We start from the raw sequence: 26,764 nt of genomic DNA, 5'->3' as shown, positions 1-26,764 counted from the left end.
CTGGAAAACTTTATCTATGTTGTGTTTATCGTTTTTACGAATAAATCTTATCTTTTCTTTAAGTAATTTTGCATGTCAGCTCTTAAGATATGTCGGAGGGGAGTTTATTTCAAACAATATTACAATTTGAAGTTTACTCCAGGAAATCCTTTCGCGCCAACTCCGGTGACTTTGTAAGTTGCTCCGTGTTCCGGTGGAGGAAGTTCAACTCCGTCGACTGTAAAACTGGCTGAAGTCACGTAAAGCTCATCTAATTTTGGGCCTCCGAAAGCCACCGATGTCACCTAAAAACCTCAGTTTTACAAATAAAATTCATGATTAATGAAACATTACTTGTTTTGCTGGTATATCAATAGTTTGCAGGAGCGTTTCGGGTCTTCGGGGGTCAATTTTGATGACTCTAAAGCCGTTGAAAATGGCCACCCATAAGTTCCCATCGGTATCAATAGCCATACCATCTGGGAAGCCCGGAATGTCGTGTTTGTCCAAGGAGAAAACTGTGGAACCATTTGCTGGAATTATCAAAATTTAATTAGAGATTGTACAGTTCTTGATAATCTTACATAGACTTCCATGCTTGATATCAATTTCGTACTGGTCAATGGTGCGTTTCGGGGAGTCAATATAATAAAACTTCGTATTGTCCGCACTCCATGCTAGCCCATTGGAGATTGTTATGTCACTGAGGTGTTTTTTAATTTTTTTCGAGGAATCGAGACTAAACAGACCACCTTTCTTGGGTTTCACGTGCCCGTTCACAGGTTCGCCGCCCATGGTACCAACCCATAAGCGTCCCGTAGGATCGCATTTACCATCATTAAATCTATTGTCGGAAGTATCAGAGTTATCATCCACTTCTCCAATTTTTGTGGTATCGGAAACCTTTTTACTTTCGCCGTCCCAAGTTACAACGTGAAGTTCGCGCCCGATGCTTATCACAAATTTGTTTTTTTGGCCTTCAACGGGTATTATAATCGAGACATGATTGGTTCCTGCAAAAAAATGACTTATATAATAAATATAAACAAATAAAATCACATTTAAACTTATCGCTCTGATTAGGAGAACAAACACATTTTCACTTACCAATCACCGCTGTAGTGTGTTTTTTAGTTGCGGACACATACCGGTGGATGGATTTCCCAAAAATGTCCACGAAATAAAGAGATTGAGTGGCGACGTCCCAGTGAGGACCTTCTCCAAGTTCTATGGAGTTCACAATGCGTTCTACTTTCGGTGCCATGTTGACTGATTATTACGAGTGATGCTAGTTGTGTTGACTTAAATATGTCGGCAATAATCAACGTGTGCTTTACTATCGTTGACCCTGGGATATCTGTTGCTCCACACTTTATTACCGGATTTTATGACACAAACGCACCTATTTCTTGATTGAATTGACTAGAATGTCATGTGAATATTGGTGCATCTTTGTTTTGATTTATTGTTGCGGTTGTCACTGTGTTTCAGGATGGGCGTCTTGTTTTGAGCAAGTTAAATTTAGTGCTTAACAAATGCGTCAATTGAATTGTTTATGTTGGTTAATTCGTTTTATACATATAAGTTGGGCGTAGGTGAATTAATACGGACCACATGCAGCACAACTTTAATGGGAAGTTTGTGGAATTGTGCGCGGCGATAAAGATAAGACGTCGCTGATAGACTGTGCTAATACGTTATGTAACGAGAAAAATAAGGAAGAATTGATGGTGACATAATGGCCACCTCAGCAGACAGGCTTGTAAAACGCACATTACACTAGTCTAACAAAAAAAACGCTGATGAATGCAACTCAAAAAATACATTATATTATCATTGCTTTATAGAATTGAACAATACTGATCTGTACACTTAACATTATCTAACTAACAAAAATACTGCAATTATTATTCAACTGCAATTATGTTATATTCACCAGTAGGTACCTATTGAGCTGATCGTTGAATTTTCTCTAATTCTTATCTCTTCTTAAATAATTTTACATGTATTCTCTTAAGATATGTCGGAGGGAGGTTTATTTCAAATAATATTACAATTTGAAGTTCACTCCAGGAAACCCTTTCGCACCAATTCCGGTGACTTTGTAAGTTGCTCCATGTTCCGGTGGAGAAAGTTCAACGCCGTCGACTTTAATTCTGGCTGATGTCACGTAAAGCTCATCCAATTGCGGGCCTCCGAAAGCCACCGATGTCACCTAAAAGCCTCAGTTTTACAAATAAATTTCATTATTAATGAACCATTACTTGTTTTGCTGGTATATCAATAGTTTGCAGGAGCGTTTCGGGTCTTCGAGGGTCAATTTTGATGACCCTAAACCCGTCGAAAATGGCCACCCATAAGTTCCCGTCGGTGTCAATAGCCATACCATCTGGGAAACCTGGAATGTTGTGTTTCTCCAAGGAGAAAACTGTAGTACCATTTGCTGAAATTATCAAAATTCACTTAGAGATTCTCTGTAATTGGTAATCTTACATAAACTTCCATGTTTCAAATCAATTTCGTACCGCTCAATAATGAGTTTCGGGGAGTCAATGTAGTAACACTTCGTGTTGTCCGCACTCCAAGCGAGTCCGTTCGAGATTGATATGTTGCTGAGATGTTTTTTAATTTTTCTAGTGGAATCGATACTAAACAGACCCCCATTATTGGGTTTCACGTGCCAGTCCTCAGATTCACTACCCATGGTTCCGACCCATAACCGCCCAGTAGGATCGCATTTACCATCATTAAATCTATTGTCTAAAGTATCAGAGTTGTCATCCACTTCTCCAATTTTTGTGGTGTCTGAAACCTTTTTTCTTTCGCCGTCCCATGTTATAACGTGAAGTTCACGCCCGATGCTTATCACAAATTTGTTTTTTTGACCCTCAATGGGTATTATTATCGAGACCTTGTTGGTTTCTGCAAAAAAAGTTGTCTTTGAATTATTACTCTGATTAGGAGAACGTTTTTACTTACCAATCACCGCTGTGGTGTGTTTTTTAGTTGCGGGCACATACCGGTGAATAGATTTTCCAAAAACATCCACGAAATAAAGAGATTGCGTGGCAACGTCCCAGTGAGGACCTTCTCCAAGTTCTAGGGAGTCCACAATGCGTTCCACTTTTGGTGCCATGTTGGCTGATTACTACGAGTGATACTAGTTGTGTTAACTTAAATAAGTCGACAATAATCAAACGTGTGCTTTACTTTTGTTGACCCAGAGATATTAAAACCGGATTTAATGATAGTCACGTACTAATTTTTTGAAGATTGATTAGAATATCATGTGAATATGAATTGCATCTTTTGCTTTGATTTATTGTTGCGATTGTTGTTTCAGGATGGGCGTCTGGTTTTGAAGAAAGTAAATTTATTGCTTAACAAATGCGTCAATTGAATTGTTCATGTTGTTTTTTTATACATGTTTGGCGGAGTTGAATTAAATGCGAACCACATGCGGCACAAACTTTAATGAAAAGTCTCTGATAGAGTGTGCTAATACAATTTATGTAACGAGGAAAATAAAGAATGAATTGATGGTGACATAATGTCCTCAGCGGAAAGGTTTCTAAAACGCTTATTACACTAGTACAAAAAAAATGCAGTTTTCGAATGATTTGTTATATCGTCGGCTTAAGTCCGTTTTGAATTTTTTTGGCGAGGGTCGATAAATCTTAATTTTTCACATATTTCTTGTCCAATCTGAGATCTGAAAACTTGTAGATTAAAAATAGAATGTTTCTCGATTCTGAAATTACAACACGTAAAAGAATCGAATTTTTTGGTTTTCGTTTTTACAAAATCGAAAACGCAATTGATCCAAAAATGGACTTAGCAACTTAAGCCGACGAAATGCAACTCAAAAAATATCAATCCTTTATTGCTTTATTGAATCGAACAATACTGATCTGTAAACTTAACATTATCTAACTTACAAAAATACTGCAATTATTATTTTATTCAATGTAGAACTTTATAATTTAAATCTAACTCCTGCCAGCCCCTTGGACCCAGTCCCGCTGATCACATACGTTGCCCCATGATCTGGAGGAGGATATTGAACTCCATCCGTCGTTAATTTGGCGCTTGTAACGTAAAGCTCGTCTAAATTAGCCCCCCCGAAAGCCACAGACGTAATCTATTAAATCACAAAAAATAAATGAATCGCAATTCTAGTATATCCATACCTGGTGAGCTGGTAGTTGAATTTTCTCCAATAATGTTTCCGGTCGACGTGGATCTATTTTTATTACGCAGTTACCACCAAAAACGGCAATCCATAGATTTCCATCCGTGTCTATAGTCATTCCGTCGAGTCCGCCCGAAATGTTTGTTTTATTGAGAGTAAAAATCGACCTACAGTTAGCTGAAATGTGTTAATTAAATTTTTATTTGTACGATGTGTCACTTACTAATAGAGCCTTTATTAATATCGAAATCGTATTGGTCGACAGTTCCTTTATGAGTGTCGATGTAGTAAAATTGTTTGTTATCCAAACTCCAGGCCAAACCATTGGAGATCCCAACTTTCGTGAGATGCATGTTCAATTTCTTATTACGGCCGAAACTAACGAACGAACCTTGTTCTGGTTCAACGTAACCATTGATGGGTTGTGGACCCATTGTACCTTCGCAAAATATAAACTCAACTTATTATAAACCCATTTTTCGTTGAGTGAGTTAATACCAGCCCATAAACGCCCAGAAACGTCACATTTTCCATCATTCCATCGATTATTGAGAGTGTCTGGGTGGTTATCAATTTCCAAAATTTTTTCCAAATGGGAAACTTTCTCGCTCTTTCCGTCCCATGTAACTACGGCCAGGTCTCGTCCGACTCCTATCAGAAATTTATCGTTGTGCCCTTCTATCGGAATAATGAGTGAGACGTGATTATCCCCTAAAAAATTTGACCGTTTTATCGTTTTTTTTCTACTTTTACTCATACCTATGACGGCTTTCGTATGTTTTTTGGTTGATGGAACGTATTTGTGGATGGCTTTTCCGTAAATGTCCACAAAGAAGAGAGTTTGGGTTTCAGCGTCCCAATGAGGCCCTTCGCCCAATTCCACGCTTTCCACTATTTTTTCTATTTTTGGTGCCATCGCGACTGGAAAATCATTACTTTTATGTAGTTAGATCGACAAATGTGCGCTTCTAACAAAGTAGTTCTGTTTCAATTGAATTAACTAGATAATTATTGTCGCCAGCGATGTGCACATCCGTCAATCGCCGTCAGTACATACAAAATTTCTAGGCAATATCATTTGAAACGAACATTTCGGAACAATAAGACATCTAGCTACAATAATTTAAGTTTCTTTAAATAGATTTTTGGATCAAGTGAAGTGAAGCATCTACTTACTTACTTTCTTTTCAAAAGTTAACTCGGCATTGTAAGCCGTTTTTCAGTTTTGATAAAATACCATTTTATCCAGGTGTTAAGAATATTAAAATTTATTGCTTACCTGACATAAACAGTCAATTTTGTGTGATTTTTACCATACAAATTAAGACCAATGCTTGTTTTAATTATTACGTACCTATTGTTAACTGTTGTTTTACTCATAAGTTTATGACTGAAATAATTGCCTTTATTACATATAAATTACCTAATTGTATGTATACCGTTATAAACATTCTTAATTCGCAGACAATTGAGATATTTGTATGGTTTGGTCACATTTTACGTAGTTACTGATGAAAGAAAATCAATATCGAATAAGGTTAGGACGAGGATTAAAATAGGGTCTTGAACTTGCATCTTTTCCGATACAGGAAAAATTTAAATTTAAATTAGTTTTTGAAAAAGTTGTTTGAAATTCACCCCAAAAAAAACCTTCGAAAAACTTATTTTACACAAATTTCACGCAGAATCCAAAACTGTGTGAACTTTAAAAGTAATCAACAATTAACTGAGTTATGGCCGATTGAATTTTTGGGTAGTCGCCAGAGGACCAAATTTTGGAAGGTTTGGAAATATCGGTGCCCCATATCTCGGAAACTACGACAGATAGAGAAATGTGGTTTTCCCCATCGTTTTTCTCGCGATTTTTTGGTTAAGAATTCGTTCTTAGATTTTCACAAAAAGTCGAAAAATTAATTTTGTCGAACAAACTTTTCATGACGAAAAATATGTCAAATTTCGGAGATCGATATCTCGCTTATTTCTGGAGAAAATTTGCGTCATTATAGCTCATTTTACGCTGAATTTTAAGCAGATTCTAAATCCAGGCTCAAAATGCACATCCGATAACAAATAACTGAGTTATGGCCTATTGAAATATCGGGTTGTCGCCAGAGGGTCAAATTTTTGAAGGTTCGATATATCGGTGTTCTTGGAAACTACGACAGATGGAAAGATACTGTTTTCGCTATCGTTTTTCTCGCGATTTTTTGGCTAAGAATTCGTTCTTAGATTTTCCGGAAGTCAAAAATTTGATTTTTTCCAAAAAAAAATTTTGCTCGATTTCTCGCATATTTTTTAACCAAATTTACGTTAATAGGGTTCATTTTACGCAGAATTTCACGTATATTCCAAATCTGGGCTCAAAACCCACGTACAACAACAAATAACAGATGTTCGATTAAAGTTTCGAATTGTGAATTTTTAGTTCCGAAATTTTTAATGCTCAATATCTTAGAAACTACGAGAAATGGAAGAATCGGTCTACGCCATAATTTTTTCTGTGCGTTCTTCCTTTAGAATTCGCCCAAATATGCAAAATTCGACGGTCGATTTCTCCCGAAAAAAAAATTCGATTCAAACAATTTCGTGGACACGCCTATAAAACATTTTGAATGTTAGTATATTTGGTTGCCTACATTAAAAAGTAAGGACAAACAATAATTACTTAATTAGGTATTTAAATGCATTTATCGATTTTTTTGTAAACAAAAAATATGTATTCAATCGTCGAACCAAAACGATGATGAAGTGAATATTTAAATATTTACTTGGAGCAAATGATACATGTCATCGTCCTTGACTCCCATTTCCGATTTTATTATTTTTAACTGTTTACACTTACCTTTGTTTATCACTGTTTTCACTCTTATTGACTCAACCTTTAAGTCACTTATTTAAGAATAGTTTATTGAAGCTATTAAACCAATTAAAAAAATTCCATTATTACGTTCGGAGTTTAAAAAGGTTACTGTTCAAAGATTACATAATACACAATTCCTTGAATGTTACATTAGTAATTTTAGACGCTAGTACCTAACTATTACTCTTACGAACACAAATTTTATGGCAATGATTAAATTGTAGAGACATTTTATAAAATTGAGGTGTCAACAAAACCCAATATTTATAGCACCAATATACAATAGTACGTAGCTTAAATATTTGTTAGATGAAAATTGTTGCCAGGTAAACCCTTAGTTCCTATCCCTGTGATTCTATAAAGTGCTCCGTTCTGAGGCATCGGCAGGTCTTCATCTTGATCCAATTTATAAGCTCCAGTTGTTACGTAAAGTTCGTCCAAGTTTGGTCCACCAAAAGTTAACGAAGTTACCTGAATATTCATTATACTTATCGATTAACACTGTTGGTGCTCATCTTACCTGTTTTGCTGGTATTTCTATCGAACTGAGAAGAGTCTCTGGTTTTCGTGGATCAATTTTGATTATTTGCCCACCATTAAAAATAGCCACCCATAAATTACCATCAACGTCAATTGTCATCCCATTCGCTATTCCAGATATATCATGTTTACTTAGAGTAAATATGGGTCGAACATTTGCTGGAAAGTTTTGTTAGGTGAGTCATATTTAAAAATGATACTACGTTACAAATCGTTCCTCTTGAGATATCAAAATCGAATTGGTCTATGGTGCCTTTGCACGAATCTATGTAGTACATTGCTTTTAGTTGGTTGTTGAATGCAAGACCATTGGACAATCGTACGTTGGTAACATGCTTTTGAACTTTCCTGTCTGTATTTACACTATAGATCGATCCTTTGGGTGGATACACCAAAGGTTTTTCCGGCACTGTGTTAAAAGTCCCCGTCCACAACCTTCCCGAAGAGTCACATTTCCCGTCGTTAAATCTATGATCGACAAACTCTGCCGAATTCTCCACTTCTGCAATTTTTTCAATAACTCGAACATCTTCAGTTTCACAGTTCCAGAAAATCCTCACAATTTCCCGTCCTAACGCCACAATAAATTGATGTTTCTCACCATCGACTGGTATGACGAACGAAACTAAGTTTAAGCCGACTGAAGCTTTAACTAGTTTTTTTGTTGAAGGTGTGTACTGGTAAATCGTCATCCCCAGGATATCCACGTAGTAAAGACTTTGAGTTTCATTATCCCAATGTGGAGCTTCACCTAATTTTACACTGTCTGTTAATCGCTCAATTTGCACCATTTTATCACACGACTAACGAACTCAACTGCTTAGACAAAAGTGCTGTCATACTGTTTGAATGTGATTTCGATTACTCCAACCTTGGATAGTTCAATCACTCGATCACTTGTTAGATCTGGGGATCGTCGTCAATATGACCGTAATGTAATTAAGTTTATTAGGGTCGTCGGGAAATTATTCTAAAAATATGAATCCAGCGTCCTCAATTTTTGGAAACTCGTCGGTACTTACAGTCGTGATTTTATCTAACGTATGTTGTAAATAAACAGTAAATTTAGAAGGAAGTTTAATTACTTTGTGTCGGAACTAAAGTCAGAAGGACGGTAATTTTTTGTCATCTGTTGTGGAAAAAAACGCCCACACATTCTCCCTGGCAATTAACTGCTTATCTCCGCAAATTATCCAATCATATTGGGAAAACAAAATAAGTAATCGAAAAACGCTCGTGATGATCACAACAGTGACCTTTAACTTGTTAAACCTTGCTGCTTTAACCTTGATCCAATTTGAAATATTTATTATGATATTAGATGACTATAAAACTAGTTTTTAATGAAAGGGTTTATAGCGTGGGTGAATGCACGATGGGGCGTTTGTTGATTGTTTTTTTCTTAAATAACATGAGAATTTGAATTATATATTTCCTGCTCTCTCGAACTTTCAAATTAAATTTTGGTAATGGCGGATTGTGATCTAAAGAATTCTTCTTCTAAGTGCAATTTTTAGAATTCTTCGTTATTTCGGCATTGGTAAATAAATTTAATCAAAAATGTAAAATTTCAAATTCTAACGGCCGTAACTCAGTTATTTGTTGTCGTACGTCGATTTTGAGGCCGGATTTGGAATCTATGTAAAATTTTGCGTAAAATGAACCCAAATAACTTTCTTCAAAAATAAGCGAGATATCGACCGCAGAAATTTGGCCTAGTTGTAGTCATGAAATTTCATTCGACGAATGATTTTTGATTCTTAGTCAAAAAATTGCGAAAAAAACTGTTTCTTTCGATATGGCGTAGTTTCCGAGATATTGAGCTCAGATTGTTTCGAACCTCCAAAATTTTGGCCCTCTGGCGACACCCCGAAATTTCAAACGCCTCTAATTCAGTTATTTGTTGACGGACGAGAAAAATTATGGTATTTTTCGATTCAGCGCGAAATTCTGCGTAGAAGGAGCCTAAATAACTCAAATTTCTTTAACAAATAAACGAGATATCGACCGAAATCTATTTTCACGGGGTGTTTTTAGGGTCTTTTTCAAGAAGCTGTTTCGGGGCGAAAACTATTACCATTGAATGATATTTCGATCGAAAAAGCAGCTCGAATTCTATCAGCTGGCCAAATCTCAGATCGATAGGGCAAGTAGTTTATAATCGGCGATCAAAAAACAAAAAATTGAACATTTTTCGTCGATTGAGTCGCAAAAATTGTTTGCCCAAAAAATTGACCATCGAATTTTCGACTTTTGAAGGCAGATTCGGAACTAAAATGACCCGAGAAAAAAGATGGTGAAAACCGTTTCTCAAAATCTTTCGTAGTTTCGGAGATTTTTGAAATTTTTTCAACTCAAAGTTCAATATCCGAAACTTTGATCGCTCATAACTCAATTATTTGTGGACCGATCTTAACGAGTCTTGCCTTTTTGGATCCTACGTAAATACTGCGTAAAATGAGCACCAATACTTTAATATTGCTTTATAAATAAGCGAGATATCGACCGTGTCTGAATTAGAAACCGAAAAGCAGCCAATTTCGATACCGAAAAAAATAAAATTTTGAATTCGAACTATCAAAGATCGATTTCTAAGCTAAAAAATCGTGAGCAAACGAAAAGGGTTTTTTATATTCGCCTTAATTCTGGAGATATCGATGAGCGAAAACAGTTTCTTTCGATCTGTCGTAGTTTTCGAGATATTGAGTACAAATGGTTTCGCACCTTTAAAAATTTGGCTCTCTGGAGAGTACCCAAAAACTTAAACGGCCATTACTCAGTTATTTGTTGACGTATGTTAAAAATTCGACCGGTTTTGAATTCTGCGTGAAGTTTTACGTTCAACGAACACATATAACCTGGGTTTAGTCCACAAATACACGAGATATTGATCAAAATTTGTTATTAAGAGGTGATTTCGGGGTGATTTTTAAGAAACTTTTTCAGGGCGAAAACGACCTTAAATATCTTTATGTTACACGTCAATCCAAAAAGCAGTTCAAAATCTATTTACTGGCCAAATTTCAGATTAGAAGGTCCAACAATATTTGAATGGGGCAAAAAAAAATTTAAAAAATTTAGTTGTAAATTTTCTCGACCTTCTGGAAACTCATGACATGACAATAGGGCCAACGCATTAGTTTTTTGTTAGATCGGGAAAAAGATGTTATGCAATTATGTTGTAACTTATTTATTAATTCCTTTATTCTAACCAGTTTCGTTTCGATTCTTGGGGACGATGATCGTTTCATTCAGGCGTGTGTGCTAACTCAGTTATTTGTTGTGAATTTTGAGCCCGGATTTGGAATGTGCGTGAAGTTCTTCTTAGTTCTTCTTAGTATTAGTTACGAAATTTTTGTGATTGCTAAAATCCTTGTTCATGAATCCACGGCTGTATAATCCAATTTATATTTAGGCCTTTATGCCAGCGTTAAATTTAAGCAGATTTTAGTCAAAAACACAAAAAAATTAGCTAATTTTATCGATTGAGTCAGAAAAAAAATATTCAAATTTCCGAATTATTTATTCATTTAAGTTTCGCGTATTGTAAAACTTTATTTAAGCTTAAAATTATTAGCAGGCAGTCCTCTGGACCCCGTTCCTGTAACTCTATACAAAGCTCCGTTTGCTGGTGGCGGAGGAGTCCGTCCATTGTACGGAAACGATGCTGATGTCACATAAAGTTCATCTAGATTAGGTCCTCCAAACGCAAGTGAAGTTATCTAAATTAAACCAAAACAAGATTAGAAAAAAAATCAATACATTCTTTATAATCGACCTGTTGAGCCGGCATTTCGATTGTATCCAGTAAAGTCTCTGGTTTATGCCCATCAACCTTTATAATTCTACTTCCTTCAAAAACGGCAACCCATAAATTTCCTTCAGTGTCTATAGTCATCCCATCGGGTTTTCCAGGGACGTTGTTTTTATTAAGAGTGAACCACACCTTTCTGTTATCTATAAAAATAATGTTTATTTAAGATTTTGACAGGTTATCGTACCTACTTATTGTCCCATTTGTTTTGTCAAAATCAAAGATGTCAACTGAACCTTTCAAGGTATCAATGTAAAACATCTTTTTTGTTTTGTCGTTGAAAGCTAAGCCATTGGTTAGTCTAACTTGACTAACTTGTTCTTTTAATTTGTTGTTAACATCGAAACTGTAAAGAGTACCAACTGGTAGTGTCTTATCTTCATCTTCTTTATTGATATTAAGAGTACCTAAAGTGTTTTATTATGAAAAATCGGGTAATCAAATTAAAAGCGTTGTTTACCAGCCCACAATCGTCCGGAAGAGTCACATTTTCCATCATTAAATTTGTTTCCAGCTTTTTCCGGGACGTTATCCGCCTCGCACAATTTTTCGACTATTGAAAATTTGTCACTCTCGCCGTCCCAAGCAATGATGGCCAACTCATTATTCAAAGAGATAATAAATTGATCCTTTTGGTTTTCGACGGGTATAATAAAAGTCGGTTGTTTCGGGGCTACAACTAAGGTCAAAATTCCATATTATGGACGAAACAAACTTACCGGCAGAAGCGCGTGTTACTTTTTTTGTTGCAGGATTGTACTTGACCAGAGTTTGTCCTATGCAATCAAGGAAATAGAGACTTTGCGTTGGAATATCCCAGTGAGGACCTTCGCCCAAAGGGAAATTTTCTGCGAGTCTTTCGATTTTTGGAGCCATGGTTAATGAACTTGTGTGCAGGTCACTAGCGATGCACTGACTGAAATCAAAGTGAAAGCTGTTTTGAAGTGAAAGTAGATAATGTGATAAAGATTGTAAGGATCGTGTTTGTTTTATTTACCTGAGAAAAATTAAATGTAATAGAATATAGACTGGTGACAAAAAGTAACTGGTCTTGGGCGCCATTTTCTTACAAATTTGGTTGCGTAAATCTGGATTCCAGTTATCGATATTACGGTAAATTTGAAAATGCTTTCTTCGGGAAGCTGAAATTGGGTGTTTTTAGGAGTCCTACTAAAGTAGCGATGTCATTGATTTTTTTAGTTTTGAATGTTCCGGCTCCTTTAATTTTACTTAATTAGAATTACTAGTTCCGATGACGTTCTTCGATTAGTTCAAATAATTATGTTGTAGCCCGTTCTACAATAACAAAAAAAGCGAATATTTACATAGTTATTTTTGTGCGTCAGCATAATAATTAAATTAGGTACAATCAAAATACAATTTACTAAACATATTTATTTTGATGATTCAGCTTCACAACCGAAATGCTATCTTTTAAGTGTTTTGTTTTCAATTATTATCTAATTGGCGCACTATAAAATCAGTTCAGCTTGATATTAGCACCAGGATGACCTCTGGAACCAGTCCCTGTAATTTTATAAAGCGCCCCATTAAGAGGTGGTGGATATTTCTTCCATTGCAATTCCCAAGCTCCTGTGGTAATGTACAGTTCGTCCAAGTTAACTCCACCGAATACCACCGAAGTAACCTAAATTTTATTTAGGTTACTTTAATTAAGGTTTTAATTTGAGTCTTACAAATATCTAATGGTGAGAACAGACTTGTTCAGCTTTAAATCAATCATCAATCTTTAAAACTTTACCACCATCAAATGTAGCAACGCACAAATTCCCGCCAGTATCTAGGTCATACCATCGGCTAACCCAGGAACATTCGTTTTTTTCAAAGTAAACCGTGGTTGTCTATTGGCTAAAATCTACTTTTAGGATTCGAAAAAAGTAGAGAGGAGTCTTACTAATTTCACCGTTTTTGGTATCCAAATCAAATTGGTCTACTAACCCTATTGAATCAATGTAAACATTTTTTCCATGGTGTCGTTGAATGCAAACCCATTCGAAATACGAATACCTTCAACTTGGCTCTTAAGTTGTTTACTTGAAAGTAATGTGAACAATGCGCCTACTGGTTCAGTTTTTGCGAAGTTATCAATAGTTGGGCTATGGGAGCCAACCCAAAGTCGTCCAGTGGAGTCCATTTTGCGTCATTAAATCCCTTATTGTGGGGTTTACTAGTTTTTTCAATGGAAGTTAGTTTTTCTACAAGGGTAAACTTGTCAGATTCACCATTCCACAGTTCTTTATCTGCCGAGATAATGAATTGATGCTTTTTTCCTTCCACGAGAATAATAAAAGTCGGTATCTGTGGAGCTACAATTATGAAGAAGTTGAAAGTCATTTATTAAGTGAAATGGTCTGCTAATTCAGAATCTGAAGTTCGTTTTGCTCCATCAGTTCCGGATTCTGATTTTTTTAGCTTCTATTGTTCGAGAATTTATTTCCTTCAGATTTTTTTAAAAATCTGCAAAGTTATACAGGTGTCCCAGAACTGGTGACCCAGAGAAAATGGCAACAATTCTCGATCAAAATTTCGAAACAAAAATTTTTTAGCTCAAAAAATAATCGAGTAAGACGAAAAAACGGTAGCCAATCCCGAAGCAGAACAGTATTTGAAAATCAGTAACTATGGACACATACTATCATTCATTGGTCAGATGAACATTACATTATCGTTGCCTACGATATTTTACTCCATCTCTAGAATAAGCTTCTGGGATTGGTTGTTATTTTTTTATTTTTTCTCGAATACTATTAAACTTAATCAATTTTTGTTTTGAAATTTTTCATCTGTATTGCTGTTGGCCCCTCCCTTGCCCCATGGGTCATGAGTTCTGGGACAGCCTGTATAATTGCTCGACATTGTTTTAGAGCAAAACGGGCTTCGTTAAAAACAACGACTATTTAGTAAAATGTTGTCTAAAAATGCCTAAAATCTTTTAGTACTTACCAGTTGATGCTTTAGTCAGCTTTTTGGTTGAAGGAACGTATTTTAAAATACGTTTTCCGAAAACATCTACAAAATATAAACTTTGGCTGGGAACATCCCAGTGAGGGCCTTCACCAAGATATATAAAGCTTTAGTTACTCTTTCAACAGTAGGCATTGTGACAAAGGCGTCCGAATTAATTGATGCGCTACACTTTCACTTGCCCTCTGGACTACTTTTATTGTTGTACACTCTGAACTTGTTATATTATAAAACCGATTTATCAAGATTATACGAATTTAGCTAATGATGAAATCTTGTAAATTTGGAAACCTCATGTTAAAACTATGCTGTATCATTCCAACTAAAAGTTTTATACTATACACGGTTGATAATGTCGTATCCACAGTGTTAAGAAACAATGTATACATTTTTGACCTTTTTACCTATTGATTCTAAAGTACAAAGTGATATTTAGCGTACTTGTTTGAATCCGCAAAATGCCGCTTTATCGGACGATTATCTCAATAGTCTCTTTTGCGCATTAGTTTGTTAATAATTTTGTCATTTAATGATTTAGCACTTTATTTTACAATGGAATTTTCTGTTGTTAGTTTTATTTTAAAAATTACAAAAATTAGTTCAGCTTAATATTAACAGCAGGATGGCCTTTGGAACCCGTCCCTGTAATTTTATAAAGTGCCCCATTATCTGGTGGTGGAAATTTTTTTCCTTGCAGTTCCAAAGCTCCTGTGGTAACGTACAGTTCGTCTAAGTTAACTCCACCGAATGTTAGAGAAGACACCTAAACAATAATTTGTGTTTTAACAATTTTTTTATTGTTAAAATGATGTTTACTTGTTCGGCGGGAATATTTATGGTTTCTAGCAGTTTTTCTGGCGTGTTACCATCAATTTTTATAACTTTGCCACCACCAAAAGTAGCAACCCATAAATTTCCATCAGTGTCGATAGTCATACCATCACCCATCCCAGGAACATTCGCTTTTTTCAAAGTAAACCATGCTTGTCTATTGGCTAGAATCTACTTTAAGTATTTGAAAAAAGTGGAGAAAAACTTACAAATCGTTCCGTTCTTGATGTCTAAATCAAACCGATCCACGGATCCTAATAGTGAATCGATGTAAAACATTTTTTTCGTCGTGTCGTTAAATGCAAGCCCGTTGGTAATACGAATACCTTCAACTTGGCTCTTAAGTTGTTTACTTGCAACTAATGTGTACAAAGTGCCCACTGGTTCAGTTTTCGCGAAGTCTTCAAGATCTGGACTATGAGAACCAACCCAAAGCCGACCACTAGAATCGCACTTGGCGTCATTAAATCCTTTATGGGGGGCTTTACTAGTCATTTCCAGAGAAGTTAAGGTTTTCACAGTGGTAAACTTGTCGGATTCCCCATCCCATGATATTACCACCAGATCTTTATCTGCTGAGATAATAAAATGCTGCGGTTTTCCTTCCACAGGAATAATGAAGCTGGGGTTGCGCGGAGCTGAAATTACATTAGTTGGGCTAAAAAACTAGTTTCTTAGTTCTTACCAGTTGATGCTTTGGTGAGCTTTTTGGTTGAAGGCACGTATCTTAGAATACTTTTTCCGAAAATGTCCACGAAATATAGACTTTGGGTGGGAACGTCCCAGTGGGGGCCTTCAGCGAGGAGACAGCCATCGATGACTCTTTCAACAAGCATTGTGTTAAATGTGCTAAGATCTACAACTACTTTGAACTGCAGTGAGTGCCGTCAATTTATTTTTGTATATAAGCTTGTTGTGAAGCCGAGTATTATCAAGGTTGTACGACTCTTAATCAGTGAGAACTTTGGTATTTTTTCAAGTGTTTTCGATAATTACAACATGACAAAATACTGAATGCTGAATCATTCTCTTTACGATATGGTTCCACAAATTTACAATGGCACGTACGATTGACAGTGTCTTTCCGAAAATGTTAAGAAGAATGTTTTCTCTCCAGTTCTTTAGTTTGTACCAAATGGTTAAAAAAATTTCAGATTTAGTTGTCCATGGAAAACAAAATCAATGAAAACGTAGGGCTTAGTTTGAGTTAGATATTTGACAGTTGGAGGTAACATAACGTCACTTTCAGTGTTGGGGGATGATTTTGTGTTATTAGAAGCATTCAAATGGAGTTTTGTGCAAATGGTATCTTCGCATATTTTGGATAATTGGTAAATATATAATTATGGTAGTAATACTTGACCTTTAGCTTTGGCCGACTTTGACGAGCTCGGACCGTCTGGTTCAAACCAAGCCCTACGTTATCGTTGCATTTGTTTATCAAGGATAATTAAATCTACACTTCGCCGCAAAATGAACGCATAATGTGGAAACATTGAGACTTAAATAAAATTCAGATTGTTTTTTTTTAATTTATGAGTCATCAATTGGTTAAACATAATATACGCTTCATATGAAAAATGCCTTTTAGTTCAAAATTCTAACACAAAAATTGCATAGTTTGAGAAAACAATCATTACGCTGGCAATTGATAGGAAAAAAATTTAAATTTTCTGCGTAGTACTGTTAAATTTTTAATAGCGAAGCCCGTTGGTTCTTTAATTTCTTTTCTGTTAAACCTTTAAGTCCGTTTTTCATTCTAAAATTTTTATAAAAATCTACTTTTTGCCACGCGTAATTATTTGTACCAGAGTTACAAAAATCGAAAAATACAAAATATGAAGTTATTTTAAAATTTTCTTTGCTAAATGTTAAATGACAAAATACAATTAACTAGGTGGCCTTCGGAATTCTGTAGAACTCGCCTTTTTTGTTTCATAATATAACAAATAAACAATCCTAAATTAATATCCAACGCTACGGAAAAGCGAGGTCCACGAAAAAGCCACCTAGTAAATACAGTCGACTCTCACTAATTCGAACTCTTAGTAATTCGAAACTCTTGGTATTTCGAAGCAAAAGCTCGGTCCCTTGAGAATCTCTCTCTAAATCGAAGTTTTTCAATGCATTTTGGTACACTTGGAATTCGAAGTTGAAACGGAGGCAAGGCTGATCGTTAACACGCAGTAATTCGAAGTTTCTCCCAAGGAACTCTCAACAATTCGAAGTCACGGGGTCAGCAAATGTATTCATTTGTATTTTTATGGACACATACTAGCATTCATTCAGAATGAACATTACACTCGTTGCCTAGGATATTTTACTCGATTTCTAAAATAAGCTTCCGGGATTGGTTGTTAACTTTTTATCCTTTCTCGAATACTATTAAACTTAATCAATTTTTGTTTTGAAATTTACCATTTGTATTTGCGACTTTAATTACGACACCCTCCCCTTGCACTAGGGGACATGAGTTCTGGGACACCTGTATAATCTTAGTAATTCGAACTTTTTGTTTTTTCTTTTGCTAATTCGAACCTTTGGGTAATTCGCAACTCTCGGTAATTCGAAATTTTTTACTGGTCCCGCCAACTTCGAATTAGCGAGAGTCGGCTGTATACTGATTTCCATAAAAAATAAAGGGGTGAGCCGATTGTGTTGAAATTTATACAAAGGTTGTATTTGTTTATAATAAAGCATATTAAAGTTTGAAGATATTTAATAAAATATCGGCCCGCCGCGGTTCCTAATACCCAATAAATTCATCTTCGCTCAAAATTACTCACTGGTTGAAAGTGCAACGTAGTGCTCGTGCTTTTAATCAAATGGTAAATGGGTGTTAAAAAGTACTTGTTATAAAGTTTTTATTCGTTTATGACATTAAAATCGAAATCGAAAATTGCCAATTCTTTGAAAATATTTTATTAAGGCGAGGTACAATTATCTGCACAAGCATTGTGTCTAAATTTGACTACAATAATTATTTTTTCTCATTGTGGAATTTTGACTTTGACTCCCGGCAGTCCCCTAGCGCCAGTTCCAGTGACTCTAAAAACCGCGCCCGCAGGATGAGGTTGTTTGACTCCGTCAACGACAAGCTGAGCACTGGTCACATAAAGTTCATCGAGATTAGCACCACCGAATGCGGCAGCTGTGATCTGTAACAAAAAAAAGAAATGCAAAAAAAGTTAAGAAAAATACAAAAGAACGTACTTGACGTGCCGGAAAATTAATCTTCGAAATCAATTCCGAGGTTCTCGGATTAATGTGCAGCAAGCATCCTCCGTCAAAAACTGCCACCCACAGGTTACCATCAGTGTCTATGGTCATTCCATCTGGAACGCCCGGTATATCGTGCACGTCTAAATTATACACCACTTTGCGATTGCCTGTGAAATAAAAATAGTAAAAGAACATAAGCGAATAGAATCGTACAAATTTCTCCTTTCTGGATATTGTAGTCATACTCATCGACTGTTCTTCTGGGGGAATCAATATAGTACATTTTCCTTAGACCGAGGTCCCAAGCTAAACCATTCGCAATGCTGACTTTGGTTAAATGTGTCTTAACTTGATGCTTGTTAATAAGAGTGTACAAGGCACCTTTTTCCTTTTCCAATTTTCCAATTTCAGGTTCAGGCCCCATTGTACCTTTTTATAATAAACTAAGTGAAGTGGCGGAAATAACGATGAGTAATACTTACCAGCCCAGAGACGCCCAGAAGGATCCGCTTTTCCATCATTAAACCTGTTGTTAAAATAACCAGATTTATTTTCGACTTCTACCAGAAGCTCAGATTTCGAAATTTTATCACTAACGCCGTCCCAAGTAACCACAAGTAATTTTCGCCCAACGCTTATTACAAACTGATCGTTTGTGCCTTCCACCGGTACGACAAGAGTGACGGGTCCTCCTTCTAAAGTAAATCAATAAGACAATAATTTATTGGAAACAAAACTTACTCACCTATTACGACTTTTGTGTGTGTATTTGTCGATGGTACGTATTTATGAATGGCCTGACCAAAAATGTCCACGTAATAAAGACTTTGGGTGGCTTCGTCCCAATGAGGACCCTCTCCGAGAGTTACACGTTCGGACACGATTTCGATTACTGGGGCCATCTTCATTAGTGAAGATTGTGGTGATTACAACACGACTTTTATATGAATTTTTGAAAAATTTAATTAACCGGAGGGTCAATGTTAAGTTATATTTTCGTGATGACTTGAGGTTTCATCCCTTTATCTATAATTGAAATGTTTTAATTAAAATAGTAATCTTGTAATTTGAGTTTTAATTACGTATCGTCTAGGCTTTGAATGATAACAAGATATTAGACGCTTTTATTTATTTTTAGTTGTGAGCATAAATTAATTAGAATAAGAATAAAAATAAGAAAACTCGTGCTGTTATTTCACCATTTTTTTGCAAATAAAAGGTTTTCTTTGTTCGGGTAGGTTTTCTAAAAGAATTCAAAGAAATTAAAGATGTCATTTATCTTCTGGTAATTCGGGTCATTCACTGCGCAACAGTACTTTTTTTTCAAAGATGTAAAAGGGGTTTCGGGATTACGAAACAGAAATCAGTTTTTCAGGATCAGCTCTAGTTTTCGAAAAAATTGGTACTTTAATGTCAAATTTCAGGCTGAACCAGCTATAAAAGATACTGTATTTCTGAAGTTTCAAGTTCATTTAAAATTGAAGTTACATACAATATTAAATGATAGAGCAACATCGCTTAGAAGCATAAATAGGTATTGTCGAAAACTAAAAAAATGGTTTCAAGAAACATGTAAAATTTTATGATTTAAGACTAAACACAGGAAAGAGATCGATGAAAATTGTAAATTTAAACTAAAAATGATTAAATTGGACAGTCAGATTTTTGATTTTCCTTTTCTTGTTGCCAAAATCGCTTCTTCAAAATTTGGAAAAACATTTGAAAATCAAAAAAACTTTAGCTGATATGATAAATCTGTCGATGGATTTTTACACAATAAGATCTGAATTAGGTATGAAGAACCGTTAAAAAGTTAAATTTTGTTGGACTGCGTTGTTTATTTAATTAATTTTAATTTCTCTATCCAAATGAGTTACAGTTTCGGCCAAAATAAAGTAAAAGTCTTGGACCACATTTTTTTCTAAATTGAGCTGTGTAAAACACGCTTTCGAAGTAGGCATAATGACAATTATAATAGATTGAACAATGACATTAATAAAACAAAAGAAAAACATGACATTGAAGCATGCATACAATTGTAGACGAGTTATACAGGGATTCGCTTATTTACTTTTATTTTTGAGCGCATAAAACACCTTTATTATTATCTCTTGTAGGTTAATCATTATTCAGGTATTTATGACAACGTTCTATTTATTAGTAGTTCAACAGTTTAATTCTGGCCTGTCATTCAAAAGCTCTATGACTTTATTTTGGCCATTTTAAACAACATTTCAGTTGCAAAATTCATTTTGTACGAGTCATAAAAAGTTCGTTAAATTATAAAATAGTAACTCTAGTTAATTAAACTCTTCAAAAAGCTGACAAAATCGGACAAATGAAAATGTGACACATCGTGATTTCATTGTGTATTATTTACTTTCGTTGAAAAAATTTGTACCAAACACGAGAAAAAAGAGCATTTAATCACACGGTACGATTAGTGGTTTAAAAACCGGATTTTATGTGATTCCCCTGCACTTTTAGATGTATCGCAAACGTCTCATAGATGGCGACAGCATGTTTGACAGCTGCCTTCTCCAGCTGATTTGAAATTCAAAGTTTCTTGTTGTGTTGGCTGTCATTTGTTGTGTCAAATTTGTGTTAATTCGTTTCATATCTTTGTAAATTGCAGTTATATTTTTCACAATGGTGCGTAGTGCCATTGCAGACGACCGCCTTTTATCGTACCTTCATACCGTTGCCAAACAAAACACATATTCAATTGGATTAATACTTGGTCAGGTAATTCTAACCTCAAATTTCAAATCCATATGTTTAATAACTAATTCTAATAGTTTTCTTCTGGAAAAGACTACATTATACATTTTGCGAAAACGCCTGCAGCAAACACCGAAGAGTCCAAAGAAGATTCCGGCTCACAATTTCGTTTAACGACTATAAACGACATAAATGAAGAATGGGTGGCAGACCATGCAAAACAAGCAACTAGAATGCTACCGGGAGGGATGCATGTTTTAGGAATTTTCATAGTATCACCTGAAGATAGCTTAAATCCGTTTGCCCCCAAAATTAAGAACGTTTTAACTTGTGTTCATAAATACCTCGACACACAGAAATACTTGTTTGGGAATGCGTCCAGCAATGAAAAACTTGTCTTAAATTACTGTTCCAAGACACACACTGTTGGGTGTAAAAGTTTCGATGTGAGCACAAGCTCAGTAAAACCAGCAGACTTCAAATTTCTATCGAGTCCGTTAAAATGGGCTCAAATCCACTGCAAATTCGTGATGGATCAAGTTTATCCAATTAGCGCAAATGAGAGCGATTGGCCGTTAAAAAAACACATGGCGGTTAGTTTTTGTACAGTCAATCCCTTTATTACAAAGAGACTTTTAGATCATCTTGGATTCATTGAATAAAGGGCTGAAAGGATCAATTTTTTTGTACGATGGCGAACTGAAGGAAGGAGATGAAAATGTGGAAAGCATAGGAAAAAAGAAAATTTCGAGAAGCAATAAGTCAAGTAACAATGAAGACGGTTTGAAACCAGTACAAGTCTGCATTCTTCAGCCATGTGTAAGTGCATACAAATTGGTAATACATCACAAGAAGTTGTAAATTCGGTAGGATGACGGTAATGACCCCAAATCCTTTGAAATTAGCGAGTCTGGGAATCAAATTAGAATTTTTGGTCACATCGCGTCAAAACTGTGGATAAACCCGAAAGTTTCAATCAATGTAGCGTCTGAAGCAGTCATGCAGGACATAATGAGAAGCTTATCCACAAGATTGGAGATGCATTGGGACTCACTAACTGAAGAAGAACACGGAGAAGGTGGTTAATAATGATCTTGAAAAAATTGTCTTGAAATTCATGATTTTAGACATGAATAGCGTCCACGAACCACCTCGCCGCGTTTTAATTTCGTTACCTAATAACACGATTACCATTTCCGATTATTTGTTTCCGGGAGAGGGCCCTCAAGATGCTAAAATGTCGCTGGAAGAACTCTTAGATATTAAAATTAGCAATGACGCTGATGTAATGGATGTAGAGAGTCAGGCGGGTAAGTTTGACGATCGTTGTATTGCAGATTTTCGACGTTTTGTTAACAGATTTAACGGAATACTACAGTGAATCTACAGAGACTGAAAGCGAAGAAGTTATCGCCAAGAAAACCACAGAAAATGAAAAGTCTTTGTATTTTATTGGGCTAACAGTAGCGGTGCTGGTACTGATTATATCACTTGTGATACATTTTATGCAGTAAAGTTAAAGGTAAACATTTTATTTGATAAAATGCATTTGAAATTTGTATAAAATACATTTTTAATAAGATGGGGAGTTTATTTCCACCTTAATTCTAGTTACCTTTTGTTGTACTTATAATACCCGACCAATAGAAACGGTCTGTGTAGAGTATGCAACCAACAGTACTTCTCGAAAATATTCGTTTAGCTATAAAGCAATAATTTATAATTATCAAATTATGAATATTAATACGCCGGAACGAGGAAACATTTTATTACATTTAAATTAATTAAAGATGTAGGTTTTGGTTGTTTCCCATTGTAAATCATGTTACCATTCTAAAAGGAAGAAAAAGTTCGCGAAAAAATTTGTGAGAATATTATCTTCAATGAGTATTGTTGCAAACTAAAAACCATAAATTTCTTTACGTAATTCCTAGCACTTTTCCTAAACATTTTATTTTTTCTAATGAAACAGATATAGATATATACAGTATGTCCCCGGATTTAGTTCACAAGAAAAAAAAACGTTATTTTCATTTTACAAAAAAATGACAAAGGAATAATATTTTTTGCTTAATTTAAAATAAATAAATCTTTAATTAAAACTTAAATATAATCAAGGTGTGTTCTTAAAATCGATAAAAACAGAAAATAACGAAGAACTTTTTTATTTTTAATTTTGCAAAAAATGTCAAAAGAATGAAATTTGTTTCTTAACTTAAACCAATTTCCACTATTTGATTGACCCATTACCTGTTTTAGCACATAGTTCTAATTCTAACTCGTAATTCTTTAAGACTCGAATTCAAATTTCCTCAATTATTGTTGCAATTGCATTTATTTTCCAATTTTTTAATACTTACACATTATTGGGTAAATTTTCTTTTAATCTTTATCGCACTATTTGACTTGTGACTCCACAGCCTGCTATTATTTAAATACGATTGCAAAATTTAATAAATAGAAATAATAAAAAAATTAATTTAAGAGTACAAACTAATAATTTTGAAATTTTAATTGCAGATTTATCTGTTTTAAAATAAGCAAAAAATGTTTTTTTTTTGTAAAATGGAAAATATACTTTTTTTCCTTCTTGTGAACTCAATCCATACTGTTGATATTTACTAGTAGTAAATTCTAAATTCTAAAGGCCCTTTTAGAACACAATACGTTTTTAATGATTTTAGCCTGGTTTTCGAAGTAACTTTTGAAAAGTTAAAAACATTTTAAAGAAATTGCCCGGTTTTTCGAAGTCACCCTTTTTTAAAAAAAAGTCAAAATTTTAAGAAATATATCCTGTTTTATCAAACTTGAATTTTAAAGCTTTTGAGAACATTTTTGTATACTACTAGTTGCAAAAGTGGGTATATACTTAATAAGTCCAGTAAAATCGCAAGTAAAAATGAATGTTTATTAATGCTAATAAGCAAACTTTATAAAATGAAAATTCATGGCTATAATTAATTAAATTTACATTTTGAGAAATCCATTTCAGGGTGCTGCTCCATGAACCTGCAAAAACAAATCAATAAAAAAGTACTTAAAACTACTCAAACTTACTTTTTAATAACATCCTGCTTCTTTTGTTCGTCACTGGTCGGCAATCCCAACTCTTTTTGTCGCTGATCATACATCATTTTCTCCACAAGCCCTCTAGTTTCGCCATCCAAGTCACTCAATTTCGATGGTTCCGGATTAATTTTTCTAGTGCTGATTTCAGGGTCGGAGACTACAAATTTGGCCCACCAGTTCATTTTATTAATCTAAAATAAAGTAGAATCTAAAACTCGAACTGTCATTAGTAAAATCACCTTCTCTAAATTAAACAACAAAGTGTGTCCATCTTCTATCACCCAAGTCGACTCTTCCAACTTAATTTCATGAGGGAAATCATCATCGACGATGGGAGGTTGGCCTTTAATACCACACGTAAGATGTTTCTTTGTCAAGTTAACTACCAGATCCTTTTGTTTAGCTCGAAAATTAATTTTAAGTGGTATTCGCACCTGTAACAATAAAATAATCGATTTGAATTCATCAAAGAGCGCACGATTAACCTGATAAGGTTACTACTTCGTGATTAGGTCAAGGCTACCAGTAACCGAGTCATTGTGAAGATGTACTTTTGTCGTGTCGGTAACCTTTACTGTGGTCAAGAATCAATTTGTGTGCACGATTTTGACTCGCGATCTGGAAAAAGCTCGCATCTTTTTGCAACTTTGATTTACGAGATCGCTTTTACTTTCAGAAATGAAGGGAAGGTTAATTTGAACCTATTAAGGGTTTCGTTTTTCTGACATTGAAAGTGTTGTAACGAAACCTTACATGTTGTTATTTGGTGATTGCTATGCGTGGCGCAACTTGCACTGTCCTTATTTACGAACCCTTTCCTGTAAATAAGGATAACTTTAAGGACTTTTCCCAATAAAATTTAGTATTGTCATCGGTTATTCCCCACAAATAAGGAAATTCTACGTTGGGTGAAATTAATGAGTTTTCTGTCAATTAAAACTGATTTTTGTGCATTTATACATCAAAAATATTTCAAAATACATAAAGTTTGACACCTCATTTGTCGTATCTAAGAAAAAGTTGTGCGATAAGAGGTTTCTGGTTACTTTTGGAACAAAAATATCTTTGAAAAATGCCTACTTTTTACACGTTCGTAGGTAATAGCTATTTTTGCGCGTAACATTCATTTCGCACGAGTAGCAAACAAAATTTTTTCTACAATTATTCCAAAATTAAAATACATTTTATTTGGCCGCTGGTGAAGCTTTTGGCCTCCATTTCTAATTTATAAAGAAAAGTTAATTATCTCGCATCAAATGTCAAAATACATAACGTTTCGCGACGTGAGAATTATAAGGTTCTAAGTGATTTTGGTGAAAATTCAAATTGTTTGTTTTACGATTTTTTTTAAACATTTTCTATCAAGTATAAAAATGAAGTAATTTAATGTTTTAACAAGCCAAAATGATATTAATAGAACCTATCATTTTTTTAAATACATACTTAATAAATTGAAGAGATATCACTGATAACGTAAACACTGATCAATTTAAAGCAAATGTTAGTTAGAATCTTATAGTTCTCAGGTCGCGGTTTGACAGTTGATTTGTCGAATCTAAGCAAACGTTGTGAAATAAACCGAGTTCTGGCTACTTTTTGAACAAAAATTTGTTTTAAAATGCCTACTTTTTACATGTTCGTAGGCTATTTTTGCGCGTAACATTCATTTCGTACGAGTAGCAAACAAAATTTTTTCTATAATTATTACAAAATTTAATAAAATTTGAAAATACATACTTCGGGGGGCAGATCTGTGGTGCGGATTTAATCACGAGCGTTTTACACAAATTCAACGGTTGGAATTCGAGCAGTAGGCACCAATAAGCGTGAAATTTCAAAAAAAGTCGGTAAATCATCCATAAAACAAAACAAAAGTTTACTTACAATTTCCATGTCTGTCAAAAATTGAAATGACACCCAAAATGTCAACTTTATATAGCAAATGTAGAATAAGTTATATTACAATTTTGAAGTAAATTTTGTGTTTGTAATCAACTAAAGTATGACACACCGTAAATAAATTATTGAAAAACTAATCGGAGATTGTAAAAGATGACAAAAGAAGGACACTTGAGTTGAAAATGTTACAAAACGTGGATGAGTAAAAGCAATATATGTACAAATTCCAACAGTTGAGTATAATAATGAAAAGTCGGTCCTTGAATAAATTAAGAAAACCTTCTGCCAACGTTGGTCAACGTCCTTGCTGGAAGTTAACGGGGTTGGGTTCTTAAACCGCGCATTATTAATAGTCACTGGATCTTGGGCCGCCGCTGAAGAAACGATCCGGGCGACCTTTATGAACAATTATTAGACCGCGACTACGTCAGTTCTTGCGTAAAAGGGATACAAACTGAAATTGCTATGAACACCGTAGGACTGTTGCGAAATCGCACCTTTTCGTTCCCTTTTCTGTTTGAAAGAGCCACCCAAAGTCCCTCGTTTATCTAAATTATGTAAATGAAGAAAATTACGCGGATGCTTGTCAGTTAATCAATTTCGTGATTAGGAGCGACATACATTCACCTCAAGACATGAGGTCGGTTAATTA

General features: G+C 34.9%; 9 protein-coding genes and 1 pseudogene across 13 annotated transcripts in view; 1 reads left to right on the top strand and 9 right to left on the bottom strand.

Moving 5' to 3' along the window:
- Nucleotides 1–88: 88 nt before the first annotated feature.
- On the bottom strand, nucleotides 89–1,640 carry LOC148174398 (regucalcin-like). The gene is made up of 4 exons (XM_088035474.1): nucleotides 1,087–1,640; nucleotides 564–992; nucleotides 334–512; nucleotides 89–284 (listed from the first exon to the last, which is right to left on the bottom strand). The coding sequence occupies exons 1-4, from the start codon at nucleotides 1,241–1,243 to the stop codon at nucleotides 120–122; spliced, it is 930 nt and encodes a 309-aa protein (XP_087891600.1). The 5' UTR covers nucleotides 1,244–1,640; the 3' UTR covers nucleotides 89–119.
- A 347-nt stretch (nucleotides 1,641–1,987) lies between these two features.
- Nucleotides 1,988–3,195, bottom strand: LOC148174397 (regucalcin-like). The gene is made up of 4 exons (XM_088035475.1): nucleotides 2,959–3,195; nucleotides 2,473–2,901; nucleotides 2,244–2,422; nucleotides 1,988–2,194 (listed from the first exon to the last, which is right to left on the bottom strand). Exons 1-4 carry the CDS (start codon nucleotides 3,113–3,115, stop codon nucleotides 2,030–2,032), a joined length of 930 nt encoding a protein of 309 aa, XP_087891601.1. The 5' UTR covers nucleotides 3,116–3,195; the 3' UTR covers nucleotides 1,988–2,029.
- A 648-nt stretch (nucleotides 3,196–3,843) lies between these two features.
- Nucleotides 3,844–7,103, bottom strand: LOC148174396 (regucalcin-like). 4 transcript variants are annotated; one of them, XM_088035471.1, is made up of 6 exons: nucleotides 5,595–5,793; nucleotides 4,931–5,092; nucleotides 4,670–4,882; nucleotides 4,395–4,610; nucleotides 4,170–4,348; nucleotides 3,844–4,120 (listed from the first exon to the last, which is right to left on the bottom strand). In XM_088035471.1, the coding sequence occupies exons 1-6, from the start codon at nucleotides 5,620–5,622 to the stop codon at nucleotides 3,956–3,958; spliced, it is 963 nt and encodes a 320-aa protein (XP_087891597.1). In that variant the 5' UTR covers nucleotides 5,623–5,793; the 3' UTR covers nucleotides 3,844–3,955. The 4 variants fall into 4 exon arrangements, with proteins under 4 accessions (XP_087891597.1, XP_087891595.1, XP_087891594.1 ...); XM_088035469.1 differs by lacking the exon at nucleotides 5,595–5,793 and adding an exon at nucleotides 7,014–7,103 and having other exon boundaries at nucleotides 4,670–5,092; XM_088035468.1 differs by having other exon boundaries at nucleotides 4,670–5,092; nucleotides 5,595–5,816.
- Nucleotides 7,104–7,289: 186 nt separating this feature from the next.
- LOC148174395 (regucalcin-like) lies at nucleotides 7,290–8,475 on the bottom strand. The gene is made up of 3 exons (XM_088035473.1): nucleotides 7,780–8,475; nucleotides 7,552–7,730; nucleotides 7,290–7,502 (listed from the first exon to the last, which is right to left on the bottom strand). Exons 1-3 carry the CDS (start codon nucleotides 8,360–8,362, stop codon nucleotides 7,326–7,328), a joined length of 939 nt encoding a protein of 312 aa, XP_087891599.1. The 5' UTR covers nucleotides 8,363–8,475; the 3' UTR covers nucleotides 7,290–7,325.
- A 2,600-nt stretch (nucleotides 8,476–11,075) lies between these two features.
- On the bottom strand, nucleotides 11,076–12,670 carry LOC148174394 (regucalcin-like). Its single transcript, XM_088035467.1, has 6 exons — nucleotides 12,383–12,670; nucleotides 12,105–12,301; nucleotides 11,846–12,058; nucleotides 11,577–11,792; nucleotides 11,350–11,528; nucleotides 11,076–11,293 (listed from the first exon to the last, which is right to left on the bottom strand). Exons 1-6 carry the CDS (start codon nucleotides 12,445–12,447, stop codon nucleotides 11,126–11,128), a joined length of 1,038 nt encoding a protein of 345 aa, XP_087891593.1. The 5' UTR covers nucleotides 12,448–12,670; the 3' UTR covers nucleotides 11,076–11,125.
- Nucleotides 12,671–12,765: 95 nt separating this feature from the next.
- LOC148174393 (regucalcin-like) lies at nucleotides 12,766–14,763 on the bottom strand (annotated as a pseudogene). The gene is made up of 4 exons (XR_015770097.1): nucleotides 14,350–14,763; nucleotides 13,301–13,712; nucleotides 13,107–13,254; nucleotides 12,766–13,033 (listed from the first exon to the last, which is right to left on the bottom strand). The product of XR_015770097.1 is annotated as a regucalcin-like (transcript).
- Nucleotides 14,764–14,895: 132 nt separating this feature from the next.
- LOC148174392 (regucalcin-like) lies at nucleotides 14,896–16,118 on the bottom strand. The gene is made up of 4 exons (XM_088035915.1): nucleotides 15,887–16,118; nucleotides 15,411–15,839; nucleotides 15,187–15,365; nucleotides 14,896–15,133 (listed from the first exon to the last, which is right to left on the bottom strand). The coding sequence occupies exons 1-4, from the start codon at nucleotides 16,035–16,037 to the stop codon at nucleotides 14,966–14,968; spliced, it is 927 nt and encodes a 308-aa protein (XP_087892041.1). The 5' UTR covers nucleotides 16,038–16,118; the 3' UTR covers nucleotides 14,896–14,965.
- A 1,989-nt stretch (nucleotides 16,119–18,107) lies between these two features.
- On the bottom strand, nucleotides 18,108–19,411 carry LOC148174391 (regucalcin-like). Its single transcript, XM_088036705.1, has 5 exons — nucleotides 19,169–19,411; nucleotides 18,906–19,118; nucleotides 18,637–18,852; nucleotides 18,415–18,590; nucleotides 18,108–18,359 (listed from the first exon to the last, which is right to left on the bottom strand). The coding sequence occupies exons 1-5, from the start codon at nucleotides 19,329–19,331 to the stop codon at nucleotides 18,192–18,194; spliced, it is 936 nt and encodes a 311-aa protein (XP_087892831.1). The 5' UTR covers nucleotides 19,332–19,411; the 3' UTR covers nucleotides 18,108–18,191.
- Nucleotides 19,412–20,947: 1,536 nt separating this feature from the next.
- On the top strand, nucleotides 20,948–22,726 carry LOC148174390 (protein odr-4 homolog). The gene is made up of 6 exons (XM_088035939.1): nucleotides 20,948–21,168; nucleotides 21,222–21,737; nucleotides 21,784–21,963; nucleotides 22,015–22,222; nucleotides 22,272–22,454; nucleotides 22,504–22,726. The coding sequence occupies exons 1-6, from the start codon at nucleotides 21,073–21,075 to the stop codon at nucleotides 22,656–22,658; spliced, it is 1,338 nt and encodes a 445-aa protein (XP_087892065.1). The 5' UTR covers nucleotides 20,948–21,072; the 3' UTR covers nucleotides 22,659–22,726.
- Nucleotides 22,727–24,031: 1,305 nt separating this feature from the next.
- The window catches only part of nudC (nuclear distribution C, dynein complex regulator), a 28,146-nt gene continuing 25,413 nt past the window's right edge, over nucleotides 24,032–26,764 (bottom strand). The window contains exons 4-6 of the mRNA XM_088037867.1: nucleotides 24,453–24,647; nucleotides 24,202–24,404; nucleotides 24,032–24,153 (exon numbers count right to left, since the gene is read on the bottom strand). Of these exons, the coding sequence (XP_087893993.1) occupies nucleotides 24,102–24,153; nucleotides 24,202–24,404; nucleotides 24,453–24,647 (450 nt within the window). The 3' untranslated portion in view covers nucleotides 24,032–24,101. The remainder of the gene's footprint in view (nucleotides 24,154–24,201; nucleotides 24,405–24,452; nucleotides 24,648–26,764) is intronic.

The sequence above is a fragment of the Gnatocerus cornutus genome, chromosome 5, assembly GCF_029298725.1.
Source record: "Gnatocerus cornutus isolate USDA-ARS CGAHR chromosome 5, icGnaCorn1.1, whole genome shotgun sequence".
Classification (NCBI taxonomy): domain Eukaryota; kingdom Metazoa; phylum Arthropoda; class Insecta; order Coleoptera; family Tenebrionidae; genus Gnatocerus; species Gnatocerus cornutus.
This window is presented reverse-complemented; position numbering and strand designations above follow the sequence as displayed.